This window comes from Pinus tabuliformis, chromosome 9 (genome assembly GCF_031772625.1).
Source record: "Pinus tabuliformis cultivar Carrire ecotype Pingquan chromosome 9, CPIR1, whole genome shotgun sequence".
NCBI classification, from domain to species: Eukaryota; Viridiplantae; Streptophyta; class Pinopsida; order Pinales; family Pinaceae; genus Pinus; species Pinus tabuliformis.
In genome coordinates, this window is record NC_142307.1 from 1,561,608,426 (window position 1) to 1,561,619,893 (window position 11,468).

The following is an 11,468-nucleotide window of genomic DNA, read 5'->3' on the forward strand; positions in this document are numbered from 1 at the left end:
CATCTCATGCCATTAGATGGGTCTCTATAGAATTCAAAATCATAAATAACTTAACGTATAGAATAATTTTTTTAATAATCACACACTGAACCAGTATAAAATGTATACAACTTCATTAGATTTTAGTAATCAAATCATTACGTAAAAGTGAATCTATTTTCTTAGAGCCAAAAAAATCTTATACACCGATTTAGTGTCTAAGTTAACCATTACCTAAAAATTATATTATTATTATTAAAAAACATCTTTATAATTATTAAATAAAATATTAATTATATTTTAATTTTGTAAAAATATTATTATACCACAGTGGAAAGAAAGTAAATTTATTTTTCACATTTAAAATTTATATAAATAAGAATTTCATTATTTCATTTATCTAACTAACTTCATGTTTTTGTATCCATAAAAACATAACATCCAGAAAAAACCAACCTTTACCTCGACACTTTCTCCCTTCACAAATTTTAAATGATTTACAACTTGATTCTAGTTTTTTAATTTTAAATGATTTACAACTTGATCCTAGGTTTTTTTGGCTATAGCATTTCTTTCACAATCAAAGTGTGTTGGCTCCCCATTATTTGGGGGATTTTTTGTAATTTTAACTAAAATTTCAAAAATAGTTGAATATTTCTATTTTTCATAAATTTAAAAATATATTCTTAATTTTATGAAATCTTATTTCTAATTTTCTATTGACTCAATGAACTTTAACAAGATATAATTACTCTGATAAAAAGTGTTTTATTTTCTGTATTTGTCAATGACTCTACCTACTCTCTCTAACCAGATTAAACCTACTCTCTTTAACACGATTAAAGACGAGCAGTTGGTGCCGTCAGTTACGGCTTGAAATTCAAATGCCAAAGTCCTGTCCATAAACAATTATATATTGATAGCCCACATCCTTCTTTGCCCGTACTAAACTACTTTCGAATATTCTTTTAGCTAAGCAGATTCGATAGCAGTTTCGTTAGTCGACCGACCTTTGCTGCGCAGCAACTTCCCGGAACGTCTGTGTCTGCGTGTGTCGCGGGGAATACCTGTCAACTTGTACCCAACCATTCCAGTGACGCCCTTTTCAACACTCCGAACTTTCCGAAACCCATGTCTGGAATTTCCGAAATCTACTCCTGACCGTTGAATCGATCATAGAGCCTGGAGGTATTGACACGTATATACTATGCTGTCAAATTTCTATTGGCTATTGGATTCTGGATTTTATTGTTTTCAACCTACTTTATCCGTAACAGCCGACCCTTTTTATCTATAAAAACACACGCTCCCATTCAAGCAAAGCACACACTACACTTCTACACTAGTGTTCTGCAAATTGGTTCTTCTTTGCAACAGATTATTGAATTCCAGCATACTTAATATCGACTCTCCACTTCTCACCATGAATCCAGAAATTTCTCCTGTAGATCAGTTCTTCAGTGCAAAGGCTGCGGCGGCCAAGAAGAAGTGCAGAGCGTACGTGACTTTCTTGGCAGGATGTGGCGACTATGTGAAAGGTGTGGTCGGTCTTGCAAAGGGTCTCCGCAAGGTGAAGAGCGTATATCCTCTCGTTGTTGCTGTGCTGCCCGATGTTCCGGAGGATCATCGCCTGCAATTGCGAAGACAGGGTTGTATTGTTCGCCAGATTCAACCTATCCATCCCCCGGAGAATCAAGTGCAGTTTTCAATGCCTTACTATGTCCTTAACTACTCCAAACTCCGTATTTGGGAGGTATTTTCATTTCTTGCAAATCTCCATACATGAGTAGATTTTAACAACAATAACTTTCCTGCATACCTGAATATAATTAGTTATTAACAATCTTGTTTTGTTTTGAGTGATGGGCAGTTTGAGGAGTACAGCAAGATGGTATATCTGGACGCAGACATCCAAGTCTTTGACAACATTGACCATCTCTTTGACATGCCCCATGGATATTTCTATGCGGTCATGGATTGCTTCTGCGAGAAGACATGGAGTCACACTCCGCAGTACAAGATCGGATACTGCCAACAGTGCCCAGAGAAGGTGTCATGGCCCATCGAATTAGGGCAACGGCCCTCTCTATACTTCAACGCTGGAATGTTCGTTTTTGAGCCGAGTCAGCTGACCTTTGACTGCCTTTTGGAAACTCTGATGGCCACTGTGCCAACGCCCTTCGCAGAACAGGTCTGTATCTGTTATGGATTTCAGTCAGGATCATGCACATTTTTGTTTGGTTTACCAGATCTAATTTTGACTAAATTATGGTATATGTATGTTTTGTAGGATTTCTTGAACATGTATTTTGAGAAGATATACAAGCCTATCCCTCTGGTGTACAATCTGGTTCTAGCCATGATGTGGCGGCATCCCCAGAACGTGGACTTGGACACTGTCAAAGTTGTTCACTACTGTGCTGCTGTAAGTTTTTTTTTTTGTTTTTTTTTGTTTTTCCAAATTTTATGTATGAAATACCAGATAGGTGTTCTGAGCTTACAGGGTTATATTTTGCATGTGTAGGGATCGAAGCCGTGGAGGTACAGTGGGGAGGAGGAAAATATGGAGAGGGAAGATATAAAAATGTTGGTGCAGAAATGGTGGGACATATACAATGACCCCTCCCTCGACCACTCGGGATCAGGAGATATTACAATTCCAGATCCAATTTTAGAGGCCGATGGAAAATCAACTGATCTGCAACGAGTGGCTGCTAGTTCTTTACTTTCTGCGATGCCAACAAACTCCAACATAATGCCTGCACCGCCTGCAGCTTAAGAGATTTCAAATTTCTAGAAGTCGCCTGTAGCATAAGATTTGGATTTATTATAAACCACTAGCAAAAGTGGGGACAATTTGTATATTGTAGGGAAGACTGATGATTTTGCCGTTGCATCGACGGTTATTGATTGTAAACTAATTTAATTAATCTGTGTGAATAGGCAAATTGCCATTTGTATGATTTGATCATGCCTTGAGGTCCATAATCCATTGTTATTTTTCCGTTTTCTCTGTTAGAGAAAAATAATTTAATTTTTAATGTAATCGTACATTAACACAATACATTAAGGATGTTTATTACATAAGACAACAGCATTGAGTGCCTCATAATCGATACGCAAATCTGATTTCACACATTGCAGATTCGCTAAGTTGTTTATTAAAATTTTTATATCTTGAAACATTTTTTTTTTAATTGTAAGAAGCACTAATTCTGATGTATATAAATGGTAAGAAGCACTAATTCTAATGTATCTAAAGTAAGAAGTGTAAGAAGTTCATAGTAAGAAGCACTAATACTAAGGTATATAATGTAAGAAGCACTAATTCTAATGTATATAAAGTTTATGGTCTATGTATGTGTATTGTAAATACAATAATACAATATTAGTTAATTAATTGTAAGTTACCAACGAGGATTCAAGAGATGGAATAAGCAAGAATATGTTATAGATAATATGGGGTATATGGTTTATTTTCCACAAGAGCATTAGGATCTAAATTAATTAATTGTAAGTTACCAACGAGGATTCAAGAGATGGAATAAGCAAGAATATGTTATAGATAATATGGGGTGTATTGTTTATTTTGCATAAGAGCATTAGGATATATTGGAGATGAAAGAAGTAATAGTATCTTAGAGATAATATGTGGTATATCATTTATTTTGTACTAGAGTATTAGGATATGTTAGTTTAAATTTTATGTTGATCTATTTGTATAAGATTTTATGGGAAAATATTATAATATATGTGGTACGTATATTTATTATCAGTGACTTATATTGTATAGGAGTAGATTCAACATAATGCATATTGGATTTTGTAAATTACTATGTACATTGTTAAAAAGTATTGGATCGGGTAAGTGTTAGAAGAATAATAAAAAAAGAGCATCTATACAGTGGTAATTAGATTAATGGACGATAAAGAGAGAGGAACTCAGTTATGTTTTAATCCAAGGTTAATGGATTATGGGTTTATGAAAGCTACAACATCTATAAATGGATTATGGGGTTTTGTTTGACCCTATGGTAGACCATGTTATTGTGGGAGATCTGCCAAATCGATTCTTGTAGTGAAAGGAAATGGTGAACATTGGAAAGATAGAGATCAAGAAATTTAATAAACAAAGTTTTGAGTTGTAGAAGCTCAAGATGGAGGATATGTTGACAGATAAAGATCAGTGGATCGTTCTAAATCCAAGTACAAAACCAACGGTAATGTCAACAGAAAACTAGACCAAGTTGGATCAGAAGGCAAAGAGAAAAATATGGTTGTGTCTCACATTCAGTATACTGAATGTTTCAAAAGAAGCTACAACTAAAGATATGTCGGACAAGTTAGGGACTTTGTATCACTCTAAGTCCCTAGTAAATAAATTGCTCCTATGGAAGAAATTGTAGAACCTAAGGATGAGGGATGTAGGCTTAGTGATAGACCATTTCAATGCTTTCAATACTATAGAAAGTCAAGTATTATCTATTGATATTAAGATTCCATATAAGTGCATTAGTTTATTACGTTTTCTACTAGGCTTTTGGAATAGTTTGGTTGTTTCCATAGGTAGTAATGCAACTACTTTAAAATTTGATGAAGTAGTCTCATCCTTGTTGTCAGATGAGATGAGATGGAAAAACATGGAGAAATAGAATGCAAATGCCTTATCTGTAAGTGGATGCTTCTAAAATAGAAACATAAGTAAGTCCTCAGGTGGGAGATATAAATCTAGAGGAAGGTCTAAACCTCCATGAAAAGTTGTAAAGGTATGCTGGAAATGAAAAAAACAAGGGCATTACAAGATATATTGTAGAGCCAAAACCACAGAGAAAGAAAAGGGATTTGATGATGCTCCTTCTCTAGAAGCAAAAACCACCTCAGATGAGCGTGGGGATGTGCACTTAGCTTCTTCACGTACACATGTAGATCATGAGGTATGGTTGATTAACTCAAGTGCATCCTTTCATATGACTCCCCATAGGGAGTGGTTCTACAAGTATGAGAGACATGCTGGTGGTGATGTCTCCCTAGGTGATTATAGTCAAACCATAATCATATGACGAGGAAAAGTCAAGTTAAAGTTGATTGAGCCAAAAGGCTCATTCTACAACCCAGTATGATAGTGATGTGTAAGTATGTCCGTGCTCACCGTGGAATTGACACATGTGCTCTTAAAAAAAGAAAAAAATATTCTCTAAATAAAAAATCGATGTCGGCTATAATAAAAAAATAAAAATGAATATGTTATGCATGTTTAGTTAGTTTTCCATATGACATAATATAGTTTCATGTAAAGTAATTAGAAGTAAAAAAAATGTGCAAGTAAGATGTTTAACCTTGTGTAATCTATATAGCATTCAAAAATATAGTTTAAATAATGAAAATTACACGTTATGTTTTGCACTCTAAAAGAAGTTTTCACTTAAATAAATTTGATCCCTTTCAGCTCATGTTAGACCCAGAGTTAGATGGATTTAGGCTGGTATGTGAAATGATTAAAACACTCCCTAGTCTTATGCACATTCTACGATTGGCTAGAAATTTATTTTCTGTAAGCAAGATGGATGATGCAGGTGTAAAAACAATGTTTGAAAAAGATACTTGCAAGATGGTTTAAGGAGAATTAATATTGCTAAGGGGAGTTTGGATCATAACTATGTACAAACTACTGGGCAATATTGTTGTTGATGGGTGACAATTATGTTGTTCCTAAAAGTGGAGCAAAAAATATTGTAGTCTATGGATAAATTATTATGGTGTTGCATCAAGGACTATGACATATTGGAGAGAAGGGACTTTAAATACTACATGTTAATGGTATGGTAGACGGTATGTCTAATTTCTCTCTAGATTTTGATTTCTATGAACATCATGTATATGGGAAGCAAAGATGGGTGAGATTTTCCTCTGGTGCAAAGAGAACAAAAGGAATATTAGATCTTGTGCACAATAGTGTATTTGGACATTTGTTGGTTCCATCACTGGGTAAATTTGTGTACTATGTCTCATTTATAAATGACTTCTTGAGGAATACATGGATATATTTCCTTAGGAAGAAATATGAATTCTTTGAAAAGTTTAAAGAATTTAAGGTGAGTCTAATGGAAAATCAAACAAAGAAGAAGATTTAGGTGTTGAGGACAGATAATGGTGGAGAGTCCTAGAAGAAGGAATTCGAAGAGTTCTTTAAGAAGTTTGGTATAGCACAGAAGAATACTACACCATACACACCTTAGCAAAAGGGGGTTGTAGAAAGGATGAACAAGATGTTGATGGAAAAACAAGGAGCATGCTTGGTGATGCTAGTTTACGACAAGGATGCTAGGCAGAGGTAGTGGATATTGCATGTTACCTGGTTAATACATCACCTTCGTCAACATTGAAGGATAACACTCCACATGAGGTATGGAATGATAAGAAACCCTCTCTCACAAATCACAAGGTATTTAGTTGTGATGCATATGTACATGTTCCAAAGGAGAAAAAAAACCAAGTTGGATAGTAAATTTGAAAGGTGCACCTTTATTTCATATAAATATGGTTTAAAAAGTTACAAGCTTTGGAACCTAGAAACAACGAAGGTTGTGTACATTTGAGATGTAGTATTCAGAGAAGTGAAGGATGTCATTAAACAAGAAGTCATGCCAAAGGAAAAGGAATTGAAGAATATAGAGTTTGAAATGAAGAATGAAGAATCTAACTCCATAGAAGAACATGAATCAAAAGAAGAAGAAATAGATGCTCTAGTTTTGAGGAGATCAATTCGAAAAATAAGGCAGCCAAAGAGGTATACTCCATCTAATTTCCTTTCAAATTTTTCTATATCAATTGTTGATGATGATCCTATAACTTTTAAGGAGGCAGCGGATTCAAAGGATGGAAAAATCTGGATAAAGACTATGGTTGAAGAAATGGCGGACTTGGAAAAGAATGAGTCTTGGGATCTGGTGGAGTTGTTGGTTGGAAGAAAACCCATTGGTAGCAAATGTGTGTTTAAGAAGAAGATTACTGTAGAAGGAAAAGTGGAGAAATACAAAGTTTGATTAGTAGCAAAAGGTTATTCCCATATGCCGGGAACTGGTTTTGGTGATATTTTTTCTCCTGTTGACAAGTTAGATTATATTAGATTACTTTTATTTGTTACTGTTGCTTTTTATTTTGAGGTAGAACAGATGGATGTGAAGGCAACAATCATACATGGGGATCTGGAAGAAGATATCGACATGAAGCAACTAGAAGGGTTTGCAATCAAGGGTAAGAAAGAACTGATGTGCAGGTTAAAAAAGTCTTTGTATGGGTTAAAGAAATCATCAAAGGTGTGGTATCAAAAATTTGATACATATTTATAGGGACTTGGCTTCACAAGGAGAAAAGTAGATCACTGTGTGTATTTTAAATTAGTTGGTTATCATGTTATTTATTTGGTCTTGTATGTGGATGATATGTTGTTGATTGGAAATGATGGATATTATCTAGGATGTGAAGACCCAATTGTCCTCTAAATTCGACATGAAGGATCTTGGTGCTACAAATTTTATTTTGGGCATGGCAATTAAAAGAGATCAGGAATAGAGGAACTTTGGTTAAATCAAAGGAAGTATGTTGAGACAATATTGTAGAGGTTTAATATGAAAGATAGTAAACCAGTGAAGGCTCCTATTCATGTAGATGTAAATTTATATGAAGAACAACATCCCAAGGCACAGGAAGAGGGCATGTCCCATATTCCATATGCAAGTGCAATTTTAATTTTGATGTATGCAATGGTTTGTACCATAATAGACATTGCACATGCAATCAAATTATTGATCATGTTTATGTCAAAACCATAGAAGGAGCATTATACAATAGTAAATCATGTTTTCAGGTATCCGTGGGGTAGTAGTGATTATGGTTTATGCTACTAAGGAAGACCAAGATTGGACAAAGTGTTGGGCATACGTATCTTCATTTATGTTAATTTGGCTAGAGGTATAGATCACATAATATCTACAAGTGGATATGTGTTTAACCTGCTTAGAGGAGTAATTAGTTGGATGAGCAAGAGACAGTCTATAGTGTCACTTTCAACTATGAAAGTTGACATGGTAACCACTCATGAAAGTAAGGAAGTAGTTTGGTTATAGATATTGTGTTTAGGTATGGGATTGGTACAACAAGATCTAAGGATTGATTGTGACAACCAAAGAGCAATTTTCTTAGTAAAGAACCCTGCTTATCATTTGAAGACAAAGCATATTGATGTTTAGTATCACGGTGGCTTCATTGGGCAAGAAATACCATACCACATACATTCATATTGGGATATATATATTGAGGAAAAAATGACATCATATATTGAGCATATAATAGGGGGTAAAGGGTTTTTATAATGGTAGGTATAAAAAATGGAGCTCAAAGCTAATGAAAAAATACAAAGGGGTATAAAAAGTGTTAATGAAAAAAAGGATACCTACAACATCTAGTGAAAGTTGGGGTTTTTTAAATTGGAAAGGTGTATTGGGTTCGTATTGGTAGGGGGTTAAATATTGTGATTTTTAGAGGAATTTTCCAATATGTAGCCAAATTAAGGGTATTGTTTAGTATGCCACGAATGCACGTGTTATGTCAGAGGTTCATTGAGTGAAGCACCCACATTTAGTATCACTTTGTGAGGGATATGATTGAAGATAAAAAGGTGCTACTGGTAAAGGAAGACACTTTGAAGAATGTTGCAAATGCATTAACAAATCTTGTGAGCAATGGGACTTTTTCTTGGTGTAGAGAAATAATGGGTGTTACTTCCTTGAGTTGGTGATTGTGTACTCATGTGCCCCCATTTATGCAAAGAAAACAACAAGTGGGGGTATTTTAGGTATGTTTTATATTCTTTGCACAATTATCTCCAAGCGCTATACAGTGCACTGAGCTTGACATAGGGGGGTCATAGGGGGGTTGGTATCCCCCCATTTTGAGGGGCTGTATGAGGGGTGATAGCCCCCCTTCACAAGGTTTAAGAAAACGACCTAGAAAAAAATAAAAACAATAAAAACAATAAATAAAATTGGGTAGTTTTTGCGTCTACGGTTTTTGGGTGGATGGTGGTTTTCCCCATGTTTTTGTAGATCCAGTTAAAGGAGCTACGGTTATGTTCTAATCTAGGGTTAATTGATTGAGGGTTTATGTTTGGGTATGTATTTTGCGTATGGTTTTGGGCATGATAGTTTTTCCCATGGTATTTTATAGATTTGGTCAAGTGAACTATGACTATGTTCTAATCTAGGGTTAATGGATTAGGGGTTTATGAATGCTTCAGAATGTATATAATGTATTGTAAAAATGAAAGAATTATAATGAAAAATTAATCTAATTTTCCTGGTTTTGGGTTCTAAGAGAAAAAACTCTAACATTGTATATTTTTTCTATTTTTTAAGAATTTATTTGCAGGTAATTTATGTACAACATTAAAACCTTCATTTATGAATGTTATGACATTTATATAATGTATTATAACATTTTAAAGGGATCTAATGAAAAATCAATATAGGTTTCTCGATTTTGGGTTATAGGAGAAAATATATTTGTGTATATTTTCTATGATCACCATTTAATATTTTCTATTTTTTTTTAAGAATTTCTTTGTAGGTGTTATCTGTATAGGGTTTCCTTTATCTTAAGTGGCATTAGATCATAGGTCACGAGTTTGATACACACCCATCTAGTGATAGGGGGTGGAGGGGGTAGGGGGGAGATTGTTGGTGGTTGGATAAATCAACACTCCCCGTGTGTTTCACGACATGGGATAACTGCCTCTCCTGGATCCTTATCTATAGCAATGCAATCGTTGAATAACACCTAGAGGTTTAGTTATAATCACAATCGTGATTCCCAACACTTCACCCCAAAACTTCTTAGTGTGGGCATTGTCATAAGGAAATGCATGGTATTATATATAATTCCTATATTAATAAAGAAGTAGGAACGAATAAATATGCATTAAATGGAATAAAAAATAGTATATTTTGAACCATATGAACTTAGGGAGCCATCTTTGGCAAGAGAAACCATTATAAACAAGGTTGGTATGCAAACTAATATAGCTTTTGAGGTAATAATAGGATATAAGAATTAAAAAACACCTTTTGCTATCTTTGCCTTTGATGTTGTTAGATAGAAGGACTACTCACACGATTCCATTGATGTGATGAGTGAATATACTTGTTGGTCACTTTAATTGCTTATTAATTTAAACAACCAGTGCTACATAAATTGTCAACCCAGGGAAGTCTGTTTATTTCAAAGGCAATCACACACTGTATATGCTCAATCCCAAAAGCAATGAAAAGTTGCAGTATTAATTACTCTAATCACACCTTGCTTTAAACAAACTGAAGTTCTACTTTGAGTTACAACAGAAACAATCTCTCTATTGCAGACAATGATCAAAGAAATCCTGGATTACATTTAAAAAGAACAATCTAGGAAAGGAAATCAATCTGCAAAGGAAAAGACTAGTTGTGCTCTAACAGAGAACAAGACCCTATTCCTCAAGTAGGAATCTTCAACACCTGTTTCTGATTACCATGCTTCACAAACTCACTCTGGAAAACCAATTAAAATAATCACTGATTACCTATGAACGAATTTATGGAAACAATGCAATGACCAAGCAGAAACAGAGTTTCAGCAGTAAATACAGAGTTTCAATAACGCATAAGTAAATTCAGCAAACAGAGATTAACAAGGCATGAATGCAAAAATAATACTTAACACACTACAGAAATTAAGGGGTGAATCTTGTGATGAAGGTGGGCCCTTTCCTTCTCACAAGATTCCCCAGACAATGAAACTTAAGAGGAAATGCTCAGAACAATATTTTATTCATTTGTCAAAGTATCATATTACAAAAAGATTCAAGTTCTTTTACTCCCAGCTAGACCTTCCCGTAATCTCTCTCTCCCCTCTAATGTTGATGTCTCCTCTTTTTAAAGAGGAGACATCTATTACAATTGATTACATTATAAATCCTATTTTTGACTTGATATGCTAAAATAGGATAACTGATTCTTCCATTAACAAAATGCTGTTACAATGGTTGTGACAATGCTTGAATTTGGAATATAGTTGTTATGGCCCATGTAATAGCTCCTTCGATGATCCCTTCCTGTTGCGGCCAAATCTAAAAATGCAAATCACGGGTTGTTTTAGCCATGTGATTTGTACATTGTTCTAACTGTTTCAACAATGTAGACTGCGATGATAAATCTGCAGTCTTCAAAACTATTTCAGCAACTATCTGATCAGTGATTAATTATGAAGGAAATGTAAAATTATATGTAAAATAAATCAAACATATAGTAATGAGAAGACATGTTATATACCTTGGAAAATGGATTAAAATAATAACATGGGATTTAATTATGGATTGAAACATGATGGAATGATAACAAAATATGTGAACAAAAAGGGACAATGTAGGGTCCTAACATGCCCCCCAACTGAAAGGGTTG

General features: G+C 34.4%; 1 protein-coding gene across 1 annotated transcript; it reads left to right on the forward strand.

The window, feature by feature from the left end:
* The first annotated feature begins 1,297 nt into the window (after nt 1-1,297).
* On the forward strand, nt 1,298-2,992 carry LOC149154580 (galactinol synthase 4-like). The gene is made up of 4 exons (XM_089439572.1): nt 1,298-1,732; nt 1,850-2,170; nt 2,270-2,404; nt 2,504-2,992. Exons 1-4 carry the CDS (start codon nt 1,403-1,405, stop codon nt 2,756-2,758), a joined length of 1,041 nt encoding a protein of 346 aa, XP_089295698.1. The 5' UTR covers nt 1,298-1,402; the 3' UTR covers nt 2,759-2,992.
* Nucleotides 2,993-11,468: the final 8,476 nt, after the last annotated feature.